Source organism: Chenopodium album, chromosome 6, assembly GCF_948465745.1.
Source record: "Chenopodium album chromosome 6, dcCheAlbu1.1, whole genome shotgun sequence".
Taxonomy (NCBI): Eukaryota; Viridiplantae; Streptophyta; class Magnoliopsida; order Caryophyllales; family Amaranthaceae; genus Chenopodium; species Chenopodium album.
Genome location: NC_137839.1, coordinates 36554921 through 36580784, shown reverse-complemented (window position 1 = coordinate 36580784; position 25864 = coordinate 36554921). Strand labels below are relative to the sequence as shown.

The following is a 25864-nucleotide window of genomic DNA, read 5'->3' as shown; positions in this document are numbered from 1 at the left end:
CAGCTTGCTCTAGTAAGGGTCAGCTAGCAAAAAACTCTCCTCGAACTGCAAGAAAGAAGCCAGTAAGAGACAAGTAGCCTACTCCACCTCCCAAGGATAAGACTACGCCTGCCATTAACTGGACAAAGATCCTTCTGCCCCAGACGGGTACAAGGAAGGTCATCCGTGCTGTTGAGCCAGATGGTAGTAAGAAGACTTACACCGACGCTCAACATGTCATCGAGTGAAATCGGAACCAGCAGCCGTCTGAGTCAACCTTTACTTCGAGCTTTCCAAAAAACTTCAAAAATACATCTGCAAGGAATACTCAATCCTTGCATGAGAGCCGTACAAGCAGTAATACTGTTAATTCTTGCCCTCAGATGATTGAGAATGCACCATACGTACCCCATATGGTCTACGGTTCGTATTCTCCTCATTTCATGCCTGGCTGGAGGCCGATTTGGATCATGAATATTAATGCATAATTAATATTATAACTTAATCTTGACCGAACCCTTCTAGTCACACCCAAGAAACTAACCAGCCGAAGTGACGAATTAATTCGTAAGTAATTAATTAGTCGACCGAGTAATTAATATTCAGACGTCGGAAATTCGAGCTTGGAGCGTCAAAACCGAGCATCGTAACCAAATCTCAAATATCGAGCAAAAATTTAGGATTTGGCGAGACAAGAAAATGCTTCAAGTAACAAGTAAAACCCTCGCCACGCGAAAGGCTAGGGAAGCACGCCAAATAGGAGTGTGTCACGTGGCAGTGCACATGGCACCACGCCATGTGGCAGTACACGTGGCAGCGCCATGTGGCAGCCACGTTGGCAGCCGCCAAGTTGCAAGAGCCATGTTGGAAGCCACCAAGTGGCAGCGTGTGATAAGTGACTTTTATGTCACTTTTAGGGTGTTTCACTAGTGGAAAAATTGTCATTTGTAACACCCTATTTGTAACGGGCATGATAAAATCCGTTACAAAAAGAGTAATTGTAACGGGTAAAATATTTGATCGTTACAGAAAAACTTATTCGTAACGGGCAAATAAATGTCCGTTACGAACAATTAATAATTGTAACGGGCAAATAAATGTCCGTTACGAATAGTTATTAATTGTGACGGACAAATATAAAGCCCGTTACAACTAAATAACTCTCTAGGGTTAAAGCTTCGATCTGTTCCCACTTCCCCAGCCGCATTTCTTCCTCACTCCTCTTCTCTTTCTCTCTCCTCATACCACTCTCTCTTTCCGCATCTCTCTTCTTCCTCACTCATCTGCTCATTCTCTCTCCTCAAATCACTCACTCTCTCTACTCAAACCAGAAATTGTCAATAGCTAAAACTCACGAGTGATTTGCTCAAGAAGATTAGGGAGATCGAGGCCGATGAGACGTTGTCTGAGCCTGAAAAGGCGAAGAAGCGTCATCAACTTATGGGTGGGGTTAGATCCGGAGCAAGCATCGATTGCCCACAACCACCGTCGCCGCCGTCGTCAATTTGAACCAAATACAACAACAACAACAACAAACTTGAATCAATTATTGATTCAAAAATCAGAAATTTGATGATAGGGTTTCTGGGTTCTTTAGCTTTGCGTTTTGGTCCAATTATTTAGGTTAAATGCCTTGATTTTTTTGGGTTTAATTTATGTAATATTGTTCAAAAAATTACTCCATTTTTACTCACGATCCACTCTTCAAATCTTATTATTTTAGGGTTAGAGTTTTCTAAATGGACCCAGTTGCTTCGGTTGTCGATAATTTAAAATCATTTGCAAAATGCGGCCAAGATCTTATCACCGACATCACTCGCCGCCGGCAGAAATAGTCCCGTTAAAATCCGGTACTTTTTTTTGTTTCTCACTTCAGTTTTAATTTCTGTATATTATCATTTTGTTTGGCCTTGTTAATTTCTCAAATTTGATGCTGCAATGTTGTAAAATGCTGAATTTGATCTTGTTTCCAGCTTATTATATGATAATTTACATTTTTTTTTTTTTGTAATTATTGATTTGATAGTGTCAAATTTGATCTTTATTGCTTGACTTGCTTTAGTTTCTGCCAATTTTACTCAGCAATTATCATTTTAGCCAGTACAATTTGATCTTTATTTGAAGTTTTATGGAATATATGTTTTTTTTTTGTTTTTCTTTTGAAATTTGATTAACTGATCTTAATAAGTATAAAGTTCACTATGATGTACATATGTTCTTTACAGAGTATGTGTTCCCTTGGGGGCTAACTCCCTTTTTATTAGTATTGCCGCTACTGCCTCAAATTTTACCCTGACTCAATCTAATTAAGGAATTGTTTGAACTGTTAGTGGCTAGATATACTTGTAAGTATATAGTGTCAGGCACTATGCAGTGTCTAACAGGATTTCCTGTTTGCAGTTTTCAGCTATTGCAGTTAGACTGTCTGTACCTTTTAGTTTTGACAAATTGGCCCATTTTAGTTTTGCTTGCAAGCATTGGTTTACTTTCTTCCATATTTTTAATACTGTTGCATTGGTGCTTTTTTCACTCTAATCATGTTTTGGGAATCTTTGAATTGTATGTAATTTTGAGTTCTAAAAACCTTGATATGTTTTGGCAAAAAATTAGTGATATTTACTGTCTAGGTTGTGATGATTACATCTACATCTAGGGCTGTAGCTAATGCATGCTTTACTATCTTGGCGTCATTGTTGTTTAATCTGCCCATTTTTTGTGCCACAGGTATTCAACCGGGTTTGGTGTTACTGGAGGTTCTGCTTTGATTCATGAATTTTACTCTAGAGGTTGCAAATCCCGTCCATTTAACTGTGGATACTACATTCAGAAATGGAGAGGCAACAATAAAAGCCTTTGTTTCTGTTAGTTTGTCTCTTGGAGACCAGCCACTCGCTGCTCAATTTATGGAAATTCCTGCAGAGCTTCGGATGTCAGAAGCTGAGAGGGTTGGATGTAGGCACAAGCACTTGATATATTTTTTTGTCAAAATAATTAAACCACCTAATTAACAATGCTAATTTGTATTTACTTGTTATATATTCTGGTTTATTGGAAATTGATTGGCTTTATTGCTGATGGCAGATGAACTTTTGAAATCAACTGTGGCGGACAAAATTCCAAGTGATTTGGAAGGCATGGAAAGTACTCAGGAGAGGTTGCTGGCTTTAATTGATGAAACTTATAAATATGTGGATGATGTTGTGGTGAGAACTCAATTGATGCAGCACTCTTCTTTTGACTATTATTCATGTAGCAAAAATTAACACTGCTGCATTTATTGAAAGAATATGACTAACGTGATTTCCGATTTCAGTCACTTGTGGGCTTGTAGCGAGTTAGAGACTCATTTGGTGCCTGGAATTATTGCATTCAAGCTAGCTTTCTGTCGATTCTAATCATTCTGTATTGTACTGAGGTCAGAGTTTCTGGTTCATCCTATGCTATGATTTTCTCGTGTTGCACTCACCTTTCTCTATCTTCACAAATTGGATCTTCAATTTTGGTCAGTGCAAGGAAACTCTATCCACCCTATGAACATCTATATTGACTATATATATGAAACTATTTAAGTGCTTTGCTGTTTTTTGCAGATTGAACTGATTATGTCAGTCTTGTCAGCTGTTCTCAAGTTTTTTTCCGGTGGAATGATGTGGAATGGCAAGGACCAATTTACTGATCAATTCTCCATATTCAGTGGTACAGAGTACGAGTAGTCCTTTATATTATTTACGTAGCTGTGTTGTATTATAAAGTCTTAACTTCAATATAACAGAACTGACCCTCTCTCGCGGTATTCTATTCAGGTGTGTATCACAGCGCGAGAGTTGATTGACTGCTCTTAAGGTCTTCTCGCCTCTCTGGTGTGGTCAATAAGGGCTAGAGACCCCCACAATTCTTTTTAACGAGGAAGATTTTTGGAAGATAGTTATTTCCTAAGGCTTAATTAGGGCATTTTGGTACTGATTGTAATGGGGGCATTTTGGTACTGATTGTAATGGTTATTGAGGGGTTCTGGCACTATTACTCTATTAGAGATGTTTGTCATTAAAATGCTTTTTTTTTTTTGAAAGGATCTTAGTTTTAGTTTTAGTTTTAGTTATTAGGAAATAATTAAAGCACCTTTTGCTGATTATATATTACTTGTTAATTAATTATTAAGTGTATACTATATATATATATATATATATATATATATATATATATATATATATATATATATATATATATATATATATATATATATATATATATAAAATAATAATAATAATAATAATAATAATAATAATAATAATAATAATAATAATTGTGCAAGCTAGCTGTCCAGCATGTGCTGGAATTTTTTTTAATTGATCCTCACAATATTCGTAACGGGCAGAACCTGTCCGTTACAAATAACCCTGTTATTCGTAACGGGCACCTGAAAAGCCCGTTATGAATAATCGGTTATTCGTAACGGGCACCTGAAAATCCTGTTACGATTAACGGGGTTATTCGTAACGGGCACCTGAAAATTCCGTTACGAATAATGGGGTTATTCGTAACGGGCACCTGAAAAGCCCGTTACGAATAACCCATTATTCGTAACGGGCATATTTGCCCGTTACGAATAATGGGTTATTCGTAACGGGCTTTTTTGGTGCCCGTTACGAATAACCTATTATTCGTAACGGACGGTGCGCGTTACGAATAAGAAAGGCCATCCGTAACGGCCGCATACGTAACGGCCACTGCCCGTTACAGATGGGCTGTTTTTGCCCGTTACGGATGACCTTTTTTCCACTAGTGTTTATTGAGTCGCTTTCCGGCTTATTTTACAATAATTTAGCCCATTTTGTTCTTTATTTCTTTTATTTTCTTATTCTCGTCTTTTATCTTTATTTTGAGTATTTTAGTAGTTTTTATTAGTTTTTAGTTTATTTTTGTAGTTTTAGGTAATAATTTCCCGCTTCTCTCTTTTTATTTATTTTATTTTCTTTTAGTTTCTAGTTTGTTTTATTTTATTTTATTTAATTATTTCTTTAGTTTTAGCATTTTATTTTACTTTATTTATCTTATTTTATTTTACTTTATTTATCTTATTTTATTTTATTTTATTTTATCTTTTAAAATTCCCCTCGTGTTGTTTTTGGTTGTAGGTGTTTTCGGGTCCGTGGTCGATCGGGTTCAAGGTCCGAGGTCCACCGCCAAAACCACCATAAACCACCACACATAAACCGCACTTTCCACCAGCCACCAAAATCACCACCAGCCTCCACAGCCACGCAACCACCAACCTCAATTCACCACCTCCAACCACCTGCCACGCACTCCCACCAATCTCAGCACAACACAGCACCGTGACACGCTCACCAAACCACCACCAATCTCACCTTCACTCACCACCTATCACAACACAACAACGCCCACAACAACCACCTCACGCAACCACTTGCGAACCACCACCTGAACCACGTAACTTCCCTGATTTCCCTCTCCTCTTCTCACTGACCCGCAACATCAAATCAAAAACCAATTAATCACCATTTCACACCCCCTGTTCCACCGTCACCTCCAATTTCGCCACCAAACCGCCAGCAATTACCAACTCAATTCGACCCCCGCAACACCAATTAAACCACCAGCCCTTCACCCACAATCAACCACCCAAATCACCACCAAATTACTCACCTAATAGCCGCGCAACTCACAACACCCAAACTCACCATCTCAAGCCTCCACCGCGGCCGCGCAGCCCTGTCAGAAAGCGCGCAAATTGGGGTCCAAAATCAGAGTCGAGGCAGAAGCTTTGCGCGACCTGTGCGCGTCTTCTGTGCGGGCGCGCAATAGTGGGTCAATCACGAGATTTTCACGTGATTTTTAATGAAAATTGGACGGCCACGATAGATGATGATGATGTTGATTTACGGTGGTGATTATGATGATTTTTTTTGCTGGTGATGAAAGTTTGAAGCAGCCAAAATTCGAAAGGGAGAAGGGGAAATTGGGAGTCTGATGTTTCGTGTTTTGGGGGGAATTTAGTGGGTTTTGGGGGTTTCTTTTCCCATTTTAATTTTCTTTTATTTTATTTTATTGTAAGTTTTTTTTTATTGGTTTTTAGTTTAGTTATTTTATTTAGTTTTATTTCTTTTTAGTTTCTTTCTTTTATTTTATTTTTTTTATTTAACTTGTATCATAAATACCCCCTTTGGGGTTATTTTGAAAAAACTTTTAATCAACATTTTAATTTTAGATAGATTAGATTAGTTTAGAATATATTTTTCTCTCTCTTAGGGTTAGTTTAGGAGTAGTGTAGAGAGAGAAAGCTTGGGTCCATGGAGTTTTTGAGAGGGTGAAGAAGCAACTTTGTGGAACTTCTTTTCATCTATTCAATGAGCATTTTCTAGCTTTCTCTCATCTTTATTTCTTGCTTAATTGTTAGTTTTTGCTTTTTGTTTATTTTTGTTTTTATTCTTATTTTACCTTGTTTTCCATGTCTTTCTTCATTATGTTAGCTTAGATTTTGTTCTAGGGAAATTGATGAAGGTTATGTTAATAAATTGAATGATTGATTGTGATTGGTATGGAATTGTTTCTTGATTATTGTGTATGGATGATGCTTTTATGTATTAGAATCTTTCTAGCTAATTAATTCTATGTTCTTAATTGTGCTTTCAATCGATTGTGCGAGAGTGAGTTGGTTGAGAGCCCTAATTTCTTCCATACCTTTGCTAGGCTAGTTGCACGAGAGTAAATTAGTTTAGTAGGATAATTAACATGCTTAATTGCGCGAGAGTGAGTTAAATGTGTTGATTGTTCCTAATGAAGGTCATTATCATCTAATTGTATGATGTTATTGAATGTATTTGTAATACCCGGATATTTTATGATTTTATATATGATATTTTATATAAAAAAAAAATAAATAAATAAAAAAATAAAAAAAAAAGTTATTTTTATTTATTAAATAACTTTCCTAATCTCATATTTTTTATTTTAGAGTTCGGAAAGTTTTAAAACCCTTTATAGTTTAAATAGACTCTTTTATTAACACCTATTTATATTAATAAACCCTTATTATTTTAATTGTTTTTATTCTTTTGCCGTTTGCTCGTCACTTTTGTTCTTTTTTTTTGGTGCTTGCTCATCTCGTCACTTTTGAACATTCAGAATCTTGATTTTATTATCAAGCAATACCTCAAGCTATAGTGATTAATTGATTATCATCATGATTTATCACTCATTGTGGAATTTGTATGTCATCAAGCCTTTTATATACTCATTAATTGTTGGACGTGAGTTTCGAGTGGCGTACAACTATTTGATTCAATTATTTTGCTCATCACTCATTGTGGAATTTGTGTGTCATTCTACTTGAAGTTTTGGAGTATTTATTTCATATTTTGTTCTCAATTGTGTCTCATTGTTTTGGTATTCGTCGGAAAGGTAATCACACTTTATCAATTTGGAGATGTTTGATTGTATTATTTATTATGTAAAATCACACTATATTTTTGAGATGTTTGTATTTTCGTATTGTTATGTGTGATATGATTTATTATTTGTACTCTTTATATATATGTTTAATTATTATGGTATTATATGATTTGAATAGATTTGAGTATCGTATTATTTATTTTTGTTGTATATATTGATTGTACAATTATTGCTAGGGTTTTAATGTTGTTGTTATAGGGAGTATTGTTTTATCAAGGTTTTAGGGTTGTTAATGCAGAGTATTATTGTTGGGTTGAGATATGATTATATTTGGGTTATTAGTATGTGTTTTAAGAGTTGAGATATTATGAATCGAATTGTTATGTTATTTGGGAACATGTGCCAATATTGAGAATTTATTATCATGTGAAAGATTACTTGATCGATGTATGAGATCAAAAGGTTGAGATTATTATTATATTCTTGGTTTGAGGCTCGGCGTTATATACCTTAGTACTTGGCATGTTGGTAATGAGATAATGATCATGAGTTAAGAATGAGGTATAATCTTTACTATTTGTTTTTTTTTTTTTTTTTTGGTCCCCTACAGTGGGAATTGACCCGTATGTGGTCTGGTTCAAGGTGTTTTCTAGTTATTGGGAGTATTCAAGTTTTTATACTTGTTGGTTTTATTCGAATTACCCATGTCCAAGGCTAGGTATAGAACAATGAGCATGGCACACTTATGGGATATATTGAGTAAAGGTTCGTATTATTATTCAAGGTTGAGTTGTTAAAGGTTATTTTCAGAGTACAATGTGTAATGTAGTTTCGAACTACATTGTTTAATTGAGCTAGTATGGTCTATTATTCAATTATACTCTATATTCTGATTTGTGGTGATTACTCAGCTTTTGCTTACGTGTGTGTTATTTTGTTTTGCTACTTGTGTTTGCGGCCATGTCTTTTTCTCATGGTGGCCCTGCGACGATCTATTTTGGAATTTGTCCTTAATGGTGAGCAGTCAAGATTTTCTAAGCAGGTTGATCAAGTGGTCGTAGCTAAAGGAGCTCAAGTGTTTCGATTAGTTTGTTATAACAAGTTTGTAAAGTTGTATAAATAGATCACTTAGATTTATTGGGTTGTAATTATTGGGATTTTTGTAAGCCTTAACACTTGACAGGTTGTTAAGTGTGGCGGTAATACCTCTGATTTAGGTGTATGCTTCCGCAATTTTATTTAAAGGTTGTCTATTTTTCCTTTATTTCTTATTTATTATTAGTTAGTAAATTGGGGGTGTTACAGTATTGATGTAATTGGATTCCACTTTCCCTAGTTTTAGTTATTTGTTCTTAGTTGTGTTTAGTTGAACCTCTCTCTATCTCACAAGCTTTCCTAATAGTCTAATTAGCACAAATTGATACACTTAGTCCTTTTGGGTTCGACCCTTTACTTGCCACTAACTAGTTTAGTGTAGGTTTAGGTATTATAAATTATTAATTTGGTTAGGGTTAGTAGTCCCAACAACCTACTTCCAACCCCAATCAGCGTGCCACGTGGCAGCATGCCATGTTGGTAGCGCGCCACGGTGGCAACGACATGTGGCAAAGGGGACCGTGGACCTGGGTGACGGGTCATGGACACGGGCCAAAAGGAAGTGGCCCAACCAAACCCAACTTGGGGCTCAAGGTTGGGTGACACATGGTTAGCTCACAATGCATGTGAGTTTCCTTGAGGACTAAGTTTGGAAGTGGTCCTCACCTAACTATGTGACACTTGTTACTTGTTCCTTGGTTTATTTAACTAAGGGTTGAATTCATCAATCTTTCCATGTGGGATCTTTTTGTGTAAAAGTCCCACATTGAAATATGAGTGGAATTCACAAGGAAGATTTCCTTATAAATAGTCATGGCAAGGCTTGGGATTGTTCACTTGAGTAAGAGTTGAAAAAGGCATCACCATTGTGAAAGACATTTGAACTCATTAATTACTCTGGTTTTGGTCGGGCCTTGCTAACTCCAAGGCATTAGACCGTTGTTGGTGGTCGGGCTGTGGGTGGACTTCCGTTGGAGGTCGTCGTACTTTCGAGACTTGCTTTCGAAGTAAGAGCCCCTTGAGGTTGGGGAAAGCACGCGTCAAAGGTATAATTACTATCCTAGTCTTGTCATTAAGTTAATTATGCTTTATGATTTTATTTATTGCGAGTGCGGTCTGGTTCGGGTTTCCTTCCGCGGTGATTCGGACTTACGAAACCCCCCAACAACGGCATCGGAGCCTCGCTCGTTTGTTACAAAATCATTTTTTTTTCAAGGTGTTTTTATGGCTTAATTTTTCTGTTTTTGAGTAGCTTATTAGATTAGTAGCTCGATTTATTAATTTTAATCCCGTATTAGAGCTGACTTCAAATCCCGAACCTAGATTTTTGCCCAAAAATAGTGAATTTTGGTTGGAAAATGCGTTTTGGAAATGGTTTTACCCTTGTATAACTGTGTTTTTAGCCAAAAAACGACCAGAAATGCACTTTTCGAGGGATTTTTTGTTTTGATGAAAAATTTTAAGTCTTTTCAACCTTGAAAATTCATTGCATATGGTGGTTATGAAATTGGTTCAATCTTATTTTATATGAAATTTTAAACCTCTTTAGGCATGATTACTTGGTAGTAATTTGAGTTTGAAAGTTTGGTTTTCTTATTCACCTAATCGCAAACTAATTGCATTAAAGTGTGATATTTTTTGTTTTTGAGGATTCTAAGTACTAAAAATTCAATCTTCAATTATGTTTTAAGTGATTGAAACTTTAAGTTACTAAATTTCATGAATTTTTGTTGAACTTTGTTGATTTAATCATTTTTTAGTTTATTAATTAAAATCATAAAGTTTCAATCTTGTGATAAAAATTTCATTAAATCTTCATATTGGAAGATGATTTTTCAAGGATTCAGAAGTGCAAAAGTTGGAACCTTTATTTGAACATCGAAGTTCAAATTTTCAACTCCTTTTATTTTGTCAAAATCTCAAGATTAATTTAAATTAATTAAATTAATAGTGAGTAATTGCCCTATTTATTTTGGGCAAATTTGGGCTCAACACTTTGAACTTTGGCTTGGGTGCTCTCAGCACCCTGAACTAGAAAAATAGCTAAAACACCCTGAAGTATTATCATGGGTGCACTTAGCACCATACAAGAAATTTTCCGGCCAAAAGTGGGCGGATTCCTGCGACTTTTTTTTTAATAAAAAAATATTTTTTTTATAAAAAATGTTTTTTTTTCTTCTTATTATTATTATCATCATTATTATTATTATTATTATTATTATTATTATTATTATTATTATTATTATTATTATTATTATTATTATTATTATTATTATTATTATTATTATTATTATTATTATTATTATTATTATTATTATTATTATTACAAAAATACCTCGATTTGCGTGTTGTTATTTTTTTGACGGAAATTGTTCAGGTAAGGTTTAGGGGGTCCTTTTTATCCTTAATGGGTCCAAATTTAGCTCAGTTTTTGCAAAAAAAATGGAAATACCTCGTTTTGCGTGTCGAGAAATATCTAAGTAGCTAAGACACGCAAATCGAGATATTTCTTGACACGTAAAACGGGGTATTTTCTTTGCAAATCCCGAGATGAATTAGGACCCAATAAGAGTAAAAATGACCCCGAACAAATACGCAAATCGAGATATTTCTCGACACGCAAAACGAGGTATTTCCATTACTTTTTTGCGAATTTCGAGCCTAATTTGGATCCACTAAGGGTAAATATGACCCCCGAAACCTTACCCGAACAATTTTCGTAAAAAATAAATAACAACACGCAAATCGAGGTATTTTTTAATAATAATAATAATAACAACAACAACAACAATAATAATATTAAATAATAATAATAATAATAATAATAATAATAATAATAATAATAATAATAATAATAATAATAATAATAATAATAATAATAATAATAATAATAATAATAATAATAATAATAAGAAGAAGAAGAAGAAGAAGAAAATAAAAAAAAAACATTTTTTTTATTAAAAAAAAAAAGTCACCGGAATCCGGCCACTTTTGGCCAGAAATTTTCTTGTATGGTGCTAAGTGCACCCATGTTAATACTTCAGGGTATTTTTGCTATTTTTTTTTAGTTCAGGGTGGTAGTGCACCCAAGCCAAAGTTCAGAGTGTTTAGGCCAATTTTGCCTTTATTTTGTTGCACCAAGTTAAACCAATTTTATTAAAGAATGGTTCTTGATAATAATTTTGGTTAAGTGCACTTGGATGAATTTAATTTAAGTTGGACTTGTTATAAATTTCATTTTTCTTATTAAATTAATGCTAAAATGAATTTGGAATTAATTATTTAGTCACGCAAAAAAAAAACTCGGGTTTAAATCCCGAGATTATGGCACGTAAACCAAGACAACACCCCTTAAGCTAGTCGGGCTGTTGTGCAGCCCACATGTGGCTACCAAGGTTGGTGCTGCTTAGTGCGCGCCACACGTTCATGGTGGCTGATGCGCCACAAGGCAATAGCGCAGCAGCACATCGGCTTGGTGTTTCTTGTTCGAGTAGTGTGTGGTGCTGCTGGGTACGGGTGGGGCGAGCAATGTGCATACTTAGTGTTTCGGGGAGTGTGTGTGGGTGTGCTACGTGCTTGCGACACGATGCGCACAACCCCACACTTGGTAATTTAGCCCCTGATTTAAGGCAATGCTATTTTGCGGATTTTGCCATTTTAATTTTTTACTAATTTAATTTTGTTTTAATTATTTTAATAAATTTTGGAGGATAGGCCTCGGTTTTTTAGAGGCATTTGCAAAAATTTAATTTTGGCAAATTTTGGGTTTTACCGGCTTAATTAATTGGATTAATTAAGTTGGATGCGGAATTTAGTGGGAGCTTCAATTATTAATTGCACTAATTACATAATCGATTAAACAACTTTTACTATATTTAATTAGGCATGTTAATAAGATTAACGACCTAATTAAGCTACTAGTTTACGCGCGTTTTATGCATTATTACTTGTTTTATCATTATAAAATGCATGGGCCATTCACAAATAGTGAATGGATGAATGGAATGTATATTCTCTCATAGGTTTTATAAAATGGCAACTAGTGGGCCCAATTAGGATAGAAAATACGGACTACGATCCGTGATGTATTTTTGTAAATCTAAATACGGTCTACGTTCCGTTGAGTATTTTGTACCTTAATATTTGGATTAGTCCTAATCGAAGATACTAGTAAGTGCATAATTTTTGTCAAGTCTTGAAGGCGGAGGTTCTTGGAAGACGAAGCCATGAAGTTGTAAAAGAAGACCTTTTGAAGACTTGAAGAATTCATGGGGTCATGCTAGTTGCCAATATGCATCAAAATGCTTATGTTTTACATATTTATGATCATTTATATATGAATTATATGTTAGATGCATGTTTAGGATTTCGAATGTTGTGATGATTAATTAAGTTCACTTAAATCGACCAACATAGAAACCCTAGGTCCCTAAAATATTGAGTGAAATTGTCATTCCAAAACAACACTTATCGACCTATTGAGAGTAGTGATGGGCTACGCCAAATCAATGCATCACTATTATTCCCTAGGATACGTGAGGTATGTGGATGGATTTGCAAAAGCAAGACATCACATACAAGTTGGTTTTGGCTGTACTCAATGATATGAGTGATGGAGTCCTAACATGTCGTGTCAAATTGAATAAATTGTTGAGAGAGCATTAGATGAGATGATTTATTAAACCAAGAGTGGCTTGGAGCCATTAGCAAAGCATTGCTTACCTTATGATATTGAGTGTTAAGACAAGCCAAAGCATGTTTAACCACTCTTTGTTTCTTTGGATCTTGGAATCGACTTATTCTCGCCAAATGGGGACAAATTTAATGCGTGGATAAGACATTTAATAAGATTGAAAATTTGCATGAATACCTTTTAATTTTAAAACTTATTATGTTATTTACTTAATAAATGGTTATACTTTGCACTTATATTTATAGAATTTCAAATCAAACTATATTGTTTTCCATGATTGGTAAAGGAAATCTTTGAAAATGGTTCGCAATGGAAGGTAAAGCATTTCAAAAATACAATTCGCATAAATGACTTTATAACAAAGTCCGAAAGGACAGTTAGACATCATGTATTCAAAATACTAGGTAGTTTTTATAAACATGAAGTATTGAGTTGGAAACTTAAAATTGTCCGTGCTTCAAAACCAACATATCTTTTTGCTTTATACGCTTGTGAAGTACAACTCATTGATGTATTAATTGAAGTTTGAATTAAAGGAAAAGATGAAACTTTGTTTTACGGGGCACTAGGTGCTTAATTACGCCTAATAAACTATAAAAGTCAAGGTACTTAAAGAAATGGTTCTTAAAGTAAGATTATGAGATATTGTATGATAAGAAATATAGGAAACGAGGAACAAAGAAAAGGAATAAGATTCCCTCTCTGCTAAAGAGTTCATGTTATTCTAATTAACTTAGCAAATTATTATCTTCACAAGTATCAAATACTGCTTTAGTGTTCCACTTTAGAAATGACCTCAAACTATTGAAGATAAGTTAAGTTATTGACTTACAAGCTTAGAATGAAGCAAGTGGTGCTATATCAGTTGTAAGGTCGTATGATTTATTTAAAGACCTTTAAGCTAAGGCTGGAGCAAATAAATGGTTATTGTGTTCCATAATCAGCAAACAATCCGTTAAAACACGGAAAGACTCACATTCAAAGTAAAGAGAAATAGTTGCAAATTTATTTGAATGGCATGGTTGTCTAAGCCATGAGTCAAGAATAATGCCTGATTATAAACAAACATTTCCCTAACATGAAAACTCACAAAAGTTCAAATCATAGGCATGATTTGTGTTTTGAACATCTTCAGCAATGTCACATTAACAAGAACAAACTCAAGGCTATATAGGCTCTTGACAGTTGATCGATTCGGAATTGTTCTAAGACAAGAAAGTCTTACTTGTTTAAAATGACAAAGTAAAAAGCTATTGTTCTTGGTATAGGCAATTGACTTTGAAAGCTAAAGAGGATTCAATTACTTCAACGTTATACAAAGAATTTTAAAGAATATGGCTATATTCATCAAATGTGAACAAACTTGACCAGGGAAGCTCAAGAGTTCAGTGAAGTACAGAATCAACTTGGCAAGATATCAAAATGTCTAGATTAAATCGAGTGATGTTTGCTTGAGCCAAGCGTGACCATCTTAAAGTTATGAATGGAAATTTTCACAAACAACTCCACAAAGAACATAGTTTGTCTTCACAGAGACCATGATGTCATTTGAAAATTACTCGAACAATGATGGTTCACATCCGTTCCTATAAAGTTCTTAAAGATTCGCACAAATGACTGATGTTACACTAAACAAAATGTCAAAGCTAAGAAAGGACGTCAATATTCAGTTATGGATAGAATAAACTTCTAAACGTCTTTTCAAGTATATGTCAAAAACTCTTAGTCACAGTGGGAGTTCACTGGATCAGTGGGAGTTCACTGGCTCAGTGGGAGCTCACCGGCTTAGAAAGATCTAGGTGGTTCAGTAAGAGCTTGATGGCTCATTAAAGGCTAAGATAGCTCAAGTGGAAGCTAACTTTTTGTTTCACAACCAACTTTTACCCAAAGACAATATACATATCTCTTTGTAAGCTTTCAAGTGAGAATACGGGCACTACCTCCACAACCTAAATGAGAACATAATGTTTGGTTCTCTAAGTGGTGTCTTTCTAGAAAGTAACACATTTCCAAAACGTCTAGTGGGAGGAAAATGAACTCGATGACAATGGAGCTTAGCAACAAACTAGAACTAAGAATCTTGGAAGACCTTAAAAGGGCTTCATAAGAGTACTTGATCAAGAACACTCAAAAGGACTTTACAAGTGCCTTAAACGAGAATTCATTACTCACAAAAATTTTGAAAAGTTGGAGTAATATCAAGATACTCAAAGGGCTTTGGAAGCGCCTTGAAACTCAATGTTTGATGCAATAACCCTGTATAGGTATAGAATTCACCAAAGTTTTAGATTGAATCCTATAAACTTCCTATTAAGTTAGTAATAAACCTAAGACTTAGAAGCATACTATTTACTATTAAGGGAATAAATGTCTTGTAAAAGAGCTACGACAAATCAAAATTTTGAATAATGGTTAGAGGCCATAAATATCCGAAATAGACTCCATGTTTGAAAATCATGTTTGAAACTTGATTAATTTCTTGAACTTTGAAAGACCCATCGATTGCAAATAAGTTTTCAAGGAGAAAACTAACAAATGTGGAAATGTATGTGTATACATAGCTAGATTTGTTAAAAAGGATACAATTAAATTCACGGAGTTGATTTTAATAAAAACCTATTCACCAATCGGAATGCTTAAGTCTTTTCGAGATTATACTAGCAACATTTCACATGAAATATGGCAAAATAGATACCAAAACCGCCTTCCTAAAATAGGATTTTGGAAGTGACTATTAAAATAGTCTAAGGGATTTGAAAATCTAAATAATGCTAGATTTGAAAGCAAGCTCAAGAAATCCATCATGGGATTAAAGGAAGCATTGCATAAAGGAATTGGAACATGTTTTCTCATAAAGTTAATAATAATAAGATTGACTTGTGATGAAACATATAAATTCTTATGAATAAGAAATTTAGTGGGAGCAAGAGTCAATCTTGTAAGGTCCAATAAGAAGTTTACGAACTCTGTTGGAAATTAGCTGTCAAATGCTAAATGCTTAGATTTGAAAGTATTTTCGACAATGGACAAGCAAAAGACGACATTAGGTATTAAGATCTATTGTATAGACTTAATAAAATGTTTGAACATGTAAAGGAATTTACCGTGTTACACATGAATTGAAGGACTTTGAAAGACTTTTGACCCGTATGTATAAAACTAAGTAAATGTTTGAACTAAGTATTAGCTAGGCTAAATACTAAGTCAAACAAGAAAGACTCTAGTAGGAACTTTCAACCATATCACATAGCAAATAGTTTAACAAGACTCTGTTAAATTGGATGAGCTAAAATGTAACGTAGGTGGAAAAGATTGAGAATCATTCTACAATTAAATCCATCATGTACGCTACGATATGGAATCGTCACACGACTTACTTGCATAGAGCATGTGAAGTATTTATGTAGTACCAATTAACCTGAATCTATGTAATAGATCGTTAGATTATGGCCAAGAACATCCAAAGTACTTGCATAAGTAACAGGATGAGTTCATGACTTGTGAAAACAAGTATGATTTGAGAATTGATGTTGCAAACACAAACCTTAATAAGGAAGCAGTGGCGGATCTAGGATTTTCAACAAAGGGGGGCACCAATATCTACCAACATAAAAGGATATAGACGAATTTTTTTTTTTAAATAAAACTTCTATTCATAGAGGTAAATTCATAATGTAATAAAAAATTTAGATCATAACAAAGTTCTACTGAAAAAGTTACAATTGTTCTCGTCGAGTTTTCATATTTTGGAATCGGTTTACGATAGCATCTATGCTTACATTCAAAAACAAATCTTTTTCTAGACTAGTAACCAAACAATCATTCAACAACTGATCTCCCAGGCTATTGCGCAATTTGCTTTTAATTTGAGTCATTCCTGAAAAAGCTCTTTCAACACTTGTTGTCGCCACAGGGAGAAGCAACACTAACTTCAAAAGCAGGTATACTATCGGATGAGTTTCATTCTTTTCTGTCTCAACAAGTTTCATGGAAAGCTCATTAAGGTTCTTCAAATTCAAAAATCTCTCATCACTTTTTATATCCACAATAAAATTTTTAAGTGAATCTTCCATAAAAGAAATTTCAACACTCGAAAATTCATTAGGATAAAATTTAGCAAGACGGATCAACTTGTTAATTTCAAAATAAGAAAATTGGTTAATGGGATTGAAGCAAGACATGCATATAAGTAATTCCTTACTTACCTCATCAAATCGATAATAAAGTTCTTGCAATTGTAGATCAATGACACTTAGAAAAACTTCAACTCGAAAATGGTGAAGATTAGTCACTTGCGGCCTACCACCACGAAATTGTCGTCTCCCTGGGACAACATACTTTTCCTCCATGTTAGGAATTTCAATGTCATACTTAAGCATAAATGTGGTTACTTTTTCCATGTAAGAATCACAACCATCATCTCGTAACTCTTGTAAATGTCTCTTAGTTACATCAACCATTGTCATTGCATTGACAATATCTTGATCACTTTTTTTGTAAAGCCATGTTCAACTCATTTGTAATAGAAAATATACTCTTCATCAAATGTGCCACAAAGATAAATCAAATGTCATCAATAAGTGAGTAAGTGACTCAGCTTTATTCCTATCAACACGATCAGCAATAGCTCCAATGTCATCAAGTGACTCAAGAATCATGGGATACAAATTAAGCACATTCAAAATGGTTCTAAAGTGAGAACCCCAATGAGTATCGCCGGGTCTACTCAAGCTACGCTCCTGATTTAAACCAGTTCCCGATTCAAGTTCACCTAAAGTTAGTGCCTCCGCAACATGTTCAGCCTGTTTTTGTTGAAGAAATTCTTTTCTCTTAGGTGAACCACCCACAAAATTCAATAATGGTGCAAGCACATCAACAAATAGCCACCCACAATCAGCATTTTTCTTAGCTACGGCAACAAGAGTCAATTGGAGTTGATGGGCAAAACAATGAACAAAATATGCAGATTCAGATTCACTTTTAATTAAAGTTTTAAGACCGTTAATTTCACCTTGCATATTGCTGGCACCATCATAACCTTGACCACGAACTCTAGAAAAAAGTGAGAGAATGCTCCATAAGTAAAGATTCAATTGCAGCTTTTAGTGTCAGAGATTTGGTATCAGCAACATGGATAATACCAAGAAAGCGCTCATTCACCTCTCCTCTTTTATTTATGTACCGCAAACAAAGAGCCATTTGTTCTTTATCAGATATATCAGCAGACTCATCAGCAAGAATAGCAAAAAAATCACTTCCCAATTCATGAATTATTGCTTTGGTTGTTTCTTTTGCACAAGCATTAATGATGTCTTTTTGAATAGTAGGAGATGTCATTTGAGAGTTATCCGGAGCATTTTTCAAGAACTACTTGCCGAACATCAAAATTTTCAGGTGCTAGAAATTTCAGAAGTTCTAAAAAATTACCTCGATTCGACGAAGACTCATTTTCATCATGACTACGTTGGGGTAACCCTTGAAGTAATAACCACCTCAAACACTTAATAGAAGCTTGTAGTCTCTTTCGATACTTACTCATAGTATCCTCAGTTTACTTAGATAAACCACATGCAATAGAACCATTCTGATTTTTAAAAGCATTTAAATTCCCCATAGCTTGATTGTGGGCACTCATATGTCCTCCAATATGCTTATCATATGCATCTGTTTTATTCCAAGCTCTAAATCCACCTCTTACAAAAGCATCTCCACCCGGTGAATTTTCATTCTTGAATAAATAGCAAGGAAAACAAAACCCTGCATCCTTCTCAACACTATACTCAAGCCAAGATTTATACTTTTTTAACCAATTAGGGTTAAATCAACACATTTTCGGCCCAAAAGGTCTTTGAGGAAATTCATAGTCTTTAGGCTGGCAAAGTTTTCTTTGAATATATGCTCTCCTAGCAAGATCCCTGTCATCTGGATGAAACTCATATATATTTTTTCTTAGTCCCGGATCATGAGGAAGATTTACAACATCAACCACAGTTAATCTTTCTTCATCGTTTGGACCTTCAGTCCTAGGATTTGAACTAGCTCCAATTTCTGCTTCACCTCCTAAATTTTGAGGGCTAGTTTCAGTTTCTTAAGATGGAGGATTATCAATTGGTTGAGAAATATCAGGTTGATTTGCTTCAGATTGAGGAGGATTAGGACTAGAGGTAGCACCAGATTCTTTATGAACTCTTTTTGAAAAAAAACTTGTAATATCTCTTGTTTTTGTTCTCTTCATACTGTAATTTTAAATGAGTATAATTAGATTTTTTACAATTAATTTAACAAGATACAATTATTTTGTATAGATTTATAATTAATTGATAATCTCTCATTCCCTCAAACAAATTTACAATTTACTAATAGTAATAAAGTACCACCGTAACAAATTATCAATGTGCAATATTCAACATATTATATAATTCATATCAATTTCAATTATAAAATTTATTAAAAATATCAACATTCAACAACCAAAACGGACAAAAATTATAACAATAACAAAGGATAATAAGAAAGTAACTGACCTTAATTTGGTAGATGTAACACCCACAAATAAGAAACGATATAAAATTACACAAGAATTCGGCCAATTTTTACTTTCGTCGAAACCAAAAGGGCTAAAGGTTATAAGAAGTAACTGATAAACGGTTAAATACGGAGTAAAAGTACTCGTATTCTTAATTCTTTAATGTTGGGGACAATTTGATTTTTAGTGTGGTTGGGGTATTGGGGTTTGGGGATTTGTACGAGTAATAGGATTTTGGGAAGTGGGAAAAAGTTGGAAATATTGGGTTTTAGGGGAATAGGGGTTAGGTGTAGAATCCTAGAAGTAGTAGTATTCCTTTTTTTAATTGTACTTTTAAGGTTTTTTATTATTTTTTTTTTTTTTAGTTTTTATCAATTGTCAGACCCTACTATTATCATCTAATGGGGAAGTTCTAACGGAAATAATGTGGGGGCACGCTTATCATAATTTTTTTTTTTTTTTTTAAAAGGGCCAATCAGTTTTTTTTAAAATAAAGGTGGGGCACGTGCCACCCAGGACACTATATAGGTCCGCCTATGTAAGGAAGTCATTTATAAGCACAAGCTAACAATAAGTCGTGGCTTGAGAATGGAACATGGATGTGCATCTGTAGGGAATAGTTTCAAGCCTTTAAAATCCCACTAGCTTGAACCCCACTGTGATCATACACTAAAGTACGGTGGCGTCCAAAAGGGAAGAAGATAGAGCAAAAGAGTCGCCAACAAGTTTTTAAGGAACTTGTAAACCATCACGAGGTGAAGGTTACACCCCTTAACGATCCAAGAGATCGTCAACTCCATAAGGTCATGAACCAAATAAGGGTTCGGGGATGAAGGTAAAATCCAACCTAAAAGAGATTGAACCTGCCCTAATAATAGGCCTCTACTTTATTCTGCTCGTATTCATGTGCGCTTTCTGACTAACATACAATCAGTAGGATTAACCCTAAACCTGTTTATCTATGTTGGTTGAATTTAATGCACAAATAAACTATTATTGGCGATCACTTGAATTATAATCACAATTAACCCTAACAAGATTATTAATTATCTTATTAAGCGTGATTACAAGTACCAATTCCCTTTAACATGCAATAAAAGGTGATCAAGCAATAACAAATAAAATAATACATATCAAGCAACATAAATAAATAAATAATATCATGAATAAAATAATCATCATTAAAATAATCACAATCACCATGATAACCATAAATTATAATTATAATCATGTTAAAGCATAATAAACATAGCAAGATCCTAGGCATGATACTAACAAGATTAATAACAAACCCTAGCATGTCACTAAGCATTAAAAATCAAATCTTTAACCCTAACATGATACTAACATGAATTAATATTAGGAAGAAAATAAAAGGCATCATAACAATCATATTTGATATTAAAAATACCCTAGACATGATACTAGGAATATCATAATAACAATATAAACATGATATCTACATCATAATATCAATTAAAACAATTAAAGTACTTACTTTGATGCTTCGTACCTCTTTCTAATAACAAAATACACACGTTAGTAACTTCAAGGAAAATAATAAACAAAATAATTAAATTAAATAATTGAAAGAGAGATTTGGGACCAAACCCTCAGAAATTAAAACCTTTCACGTCTAGGGCGAAGGCAACTTCGAATATGGCTAGGTGTTTCTAGATCTAATGAATGCGGAATTTTGTATTTGAGAAAAGGCTAGTTTAGAAAAGAGAGAGAGAAAGAATAATCAAGAAAATCTTGATGAGAGTTGTTTATCGAAAAAGGGGAGATATGACCTCTATTTATAAGAAAAAAAGAGGGTCGAAGAATTAAGAAAAGAATCCAAATTCGAATCGAAATAAAACTCGTAGACAGCAGTTTTTATGAATTTTGTTTTTATCATATCTTTTGATCCAGGAATCAGAATAAGATGAATAAGATGTCATTAGAAAGATCTTGAAGTCTAATTTCTAACCCAATTAGAATCAGATTAAAATATGTTGTAGAATAAAAGATATGAATGAAATAGTGAGACGGTGTCAGTTTTGGATAGAGTTTCATGTCTTATTCATATCTTTTCCGTTATAGCTCGGAATTATTATTATAATATATCATTGGAAAGATAATTTCAAGATCTATCCAACCATAAAAAATTTGGATAAAAAATATGAGGCACGAAAATAATATCTGACTGTCTTTGAACATGTTTAAATCCGAATAGAATTAGGACTTTAAAAAAGGAAAGTTTTATAAAAAAAGAAAGTTTATATTTAAATCAAATTCCTTAATCTTATCTTTTCAGAAAAGGATAATTAAGATATTTTAGAAACTTATAGAAGATTCTAATCAATCCTAATTAGTTTAGGAATAGGATTAAACCTTTGAACCCTCCTCATGATCATTGGGTCGTAGGTAAAATCCGGTTTGGGCCCAGTTTAGTATTTTGGCCATAACTTCCTCATTATTCATCGGAATTGGGCTTATAATATATCGTTGGAAAGGTCTTTGCAAGCCCCATCCAACTACACCATTATTGGACCCTTATCATGGTCCAAACTAAACTGGAATGGACGTTTTCATAAAATAGAGTGGGTTTTCGAAAACAGAAAGAAGAGAAAAGAAAATAAAAGCTTTCCGCAACACTAGACTTTTCCACACTTTCGTTTCATTCGATTATGATTCGACGTGAAAGGTACTCATCACCGGGTTTGGTTTTGGGGAGACACAAATGGGTGTGTAAAGAAGCCCCCACTTTGACTGAGTTTGGAGAAACGCAAGTTTCGAAAACGAAAGTCAAAGTATCGATAGGGACGGAGAATGATTCAGAACGTTCTGCGATCCTAAATCAATCTTGTAACGCCGATACCTGGAAAACTAGCATTAGTCAAACAGATAAAAGAGTTAAGAAACGCGTATCTTGCACCGTCGAGCACACGTCTCTGAAAGTAACCGATATGTTGCTGTATTTTGTTTGATGACTTTCTACAAGCTAGAGGACGCCATCTTGCTGTTTCGATGTTCACTCGTCTCTGAACAAAGAGCTTCTTTTTCCCGCTGTGATAGTCTTCGAAAAGATCACTGCTTTTTAATCCTTAGTGAGGCTATGCCAGTACGTCGGCACTTTGCTGCTTGTGAACTAGTATGTCGGTGCTTTTGCTGTGATGACAATCCTCTTTTCTTTGGGAATAGTTGCCAACACAACTCTTGTATGATGTATGACAATCCGATTTAGGGAAAGTTGTCAATGCTTCGTAACAATCCATCCTTGGAAATGTTGCCACGATGAAGCGACAATCCGTATCTCAGAAAATTTGCCAAAATCCAATTTTTGGAAAAGTTGCCAATGCTTCGTAACAATCTCTCATAAGAACTTTGCTACGATCGACAATCCACATCTTGGAATATAACTCTTGAAAGCAATCCACCTTGGAAATTTGCCAACGCTATGCGACAATCCTTTTGGGAAAATATTGCCACTATTGACAATCCACGTCTTGGAACATTTACAAAAAAGAGTCGACCGACAATCCACTTCGGGAAAATTTTCCACTTACTGAAATGAATGACAATCCACGTTGAGGAACTTTTGTCGATATTTATGATGAATAGAAACCTACAACAATCCTTTGGGAAATTTTGCTATAGGGAACTGGGTGTATGACAATCCAATCTCGGAAAACTTGCCAGCGATCTATGAATGTATGACAATCGGAACTTGGAAAAACTTGCCAAACAAAGAAGGAGCACGACAATCCACGCTTGGAAACTTTGCCAGAGATGACAATCCAATCTTGGAAAAATTGTCGTTAAAGAAGATGCACGACAATCCATTTTTGGAAATATTGTCAGTTGGGGATGACAATCCGATTTTTGGAAAACTTTGTCGTTTAATAAGAATGCGCGACAATCCATATTTGGAAATATTGTCGTTTAAGTGCTTGCTTTTGAACCGATTGTAATGAGCCAGTGTTTTAGGCGCTTAAGCTAAGTGACACGATCTTTTTTTCAGGTCAATCACTTACTACGATTGTAATCGAGCCGACTACTAATCATGTCAAATTGCTTATAGGGGCTAACTGGCGTACCAAGGAACCCGAAATTGCTGCATGAGGTCGAAATCACCTTTTTGGTAGGCTTCGAGCTCTGTCGTTGCTGAGATATCTCTGGCGCCAAGAATAGGGTCTTCCCTATTCTGCTGCACCTGTATTTATTTTTGACTATAGAACTTTGCCAATCTTTTTAATTATCTTAGGGTTGACCTAAGGCTTAATGTTGCTTGACTCATCGACTTGACACGACTCAAGGTATAAACTTGACTCGATATGTTTGACTGACTCGAGGTTGACTCGACTCGAAGTGTAATGACACATGTGTTAGACTCATGACCCGTGTGTGCATAGTGTTGATTATGCGACTCGAAAATGCAAAGAATTTTCTGTCATTTTTGTGGAGGGTACCGACTTTCTCCCGAAAAAGAAAGACGCGAAAAAGAAAATCAAAAGTTTGAAGATGCATGTTGAATGAGCTTAGTCAAATGTTGTTTGATACTATCTCTCAAGGTTCAAGGATTAATTCATCCTAGGCTATCTCAACTGTTGACTCCATGATGAAAGTATTTGGGTAACTTAGGCACGGAGGCTAAGCACTTCATACTTCGTGATGCAATGACAATTATGAGTGATGAGTGATAAGGCATGCTTCAATGTTGTGTTAAGATTTCATGACAAAGGGTTCCTAAGGGAAATATATTTGGTCATGTATCTGTGCAGTATGTGATAGTGACACTAAAGCTAGGCCGCAAGAGCTAAGTGTGTGGAAAAATATATTGAAAAGAGTCAAATGGGGGTGACTCTTAGGCTAGGTAAGCTAATAATATAGGGATCAAGCCCCCAAGTCTAGCTCTAAATGAAAAGGGATGAGCATAGGGATTCCCTTGATATGATCATGGTGTAAGTGTGTGAATGTGAATATGAATGCATGTTTATTACGGCCGCGCCTCGATATGAGGTTGCCTACGTATCCGTTAGGAATCAGGCCGAACGTAGCTCTAGCCAAACCTCGCACAAGTGTGTATACCTCAAAAAGGTCTTTTTAAGGGTTGTAACTTGGTTAGGCTAAAGTTTTAAAGAAGAAGGGGATAAAGGCTCAAGACCCTAGATAAGCCCCCAAGGTGTGCAACCTTGCTTTTAAATATTTGTATTTTTATGCTTGAGGTTTTCTACTCTTTTTTTAGCTCTTTCGTTTGCTTTAGCATTTATTTTATTTTAGTAAGTGTGGGCAATCTCGATCATGCGGTCTATCACTCACTTGGCATTCATGTTTCTCAGGCACGGTACCGAGCACTCGATAAGAGACGCAATCTGAGACGTGCTCTTATCGAAGATACTTTCATATCAAAGACATTGGAACACTTACCCTTTTGTACACTTGTTTTCGTTTTTTTTATTATTGCTTATTTTTTTGCTATTGCTTTCTTTTGAATTTGCTCAAGCTTTCTTTAGAAATGCATAAGTTGCATACCATCCCATCCCTAGGTTAGATAGATGTAGGTTGAAAAAAGAAAGGTCTATCGTTAGACGAGGCTCAAAGGGTTTATGAAGAAAGGATTGTATAATTGAAGGGCGAAATGAGATATGATGTGGCTACAAGGGGTGCCTCAAATCATTGGTATACCTTGTGCTTAATTCGACATGGATTTTTTTTTTTTTTTAATGAAATGATCATATGCAAGGAAATAAATGCTCATTTTATTAAAAAGGGAAAAGAAAAGAAAAACTACAAAATAATCTAAAGGAAAAGAAAAGGTGCCTATGCTAGACTTATTGGGGAAAGGAAAAAAAAGAAAAAAAAAATAGACAAAAGAGGTCATGAAATCTTGTCATTGAAGCTCGCCTCTTGTCTTGTGTTGTTTCATCATTACCCTCATTTTTTGTTTGTCAATCATATGACTCAAACTCGATTCAACACACATGGATGGAAGGAGTGAAGAAAGATGGAATAGAAAGTGAAAAAAGAAAAAAATGATGGAGGTGGAGGGATATGAAGAATTAGGGATAGAATGTACCCCCCAACTCAAATGACGGAAAAGACCGACTCATGCATGAACCTAAGACATGGCCATGGTGACATGTGCTCAAAGTGTGTGCTAAGACTAGTGAGTG

At 34.7% G+C, this 25864-nt stretch overlaps 3 protein-coding genes across 6 annotated transcripts; 1 reads left to right on the top strand and 2 right to left on the bottom strand.

The window, feature by feature from the left end:
- Nucleotides 1-1195: 1195 nt before the first annotated feature.
- LOC145634827 (eukaryotic translation initiation factor 3 subunit F-like) lies at nt 1196-4124 on the top strand. 4 transcript variants are annotated; one of them, XM_081686187.1, is made up of 7 exons: nt 1196-1602; nt 1703-1829; nt 2704-2931; nt 3061-3182; nt 3293-3481; nt 3570-3675; nt 3783-4124. In XM_081686187.1, the coding sequence occupies exons 3-5, from the start codon at nt 2748-2750 to the stop codon at nt 3308-3310; spliced, it is 324 nt and encodes a 107-aa protein (XP_081542313.1). In that variant the 5' UTR covers nt 1196-1602; nt 1703-1829; nt 2704-2747; the 3' UTR covers nt 3311-3481; nt 3570-3675; nt 3783-4124. The 4 variants fall into 4 exon arrangements, with proteins under 4 accessions (XP_081542313.1, XP_081542311.1, XP_081542312.1 ...); XM_081686185.1 differs by having other exon boundaries at nt 3570-3682; XM_081686186.1 differs by having other exon boundaries at nt 3293-3675.
- A 12772-nt stretch (nt 4125-16896) lies between these two features.
- Nucleotides 16897-17640, bottom strand: LOC145636892 (uncharacterized). Its single transcript, XM_081688429.1, has one exon. The coding sequence runs from the start codon at nt 17638-17640 to the stop codon at nt 16897-16899; it is 744 nt and encodes a 247-aa protein (XP_081544555.1).
- An 81-nt stretch (nt 17641-17721) lies between these two features.
- On the bottom strand, nt 17722-18517 carry LOC145636891 (uncharacterized). Its single transcript, XM_081688428.1, has 2 exons — nt 18363-18517; nt 17722-18232 (listed from the first exon to the last, which is right to left on the bottom strand). The coding sequence occupies exons 1-2, from the start codon at nt 18515-18517 to the stop codon at nt 17722-17724; spliced, it is 666 nt and encodes a 221-aa protein (XP_081544554.1).
- Nucleotides 18518-25864: the final 7347 nt, after the last annotated feature.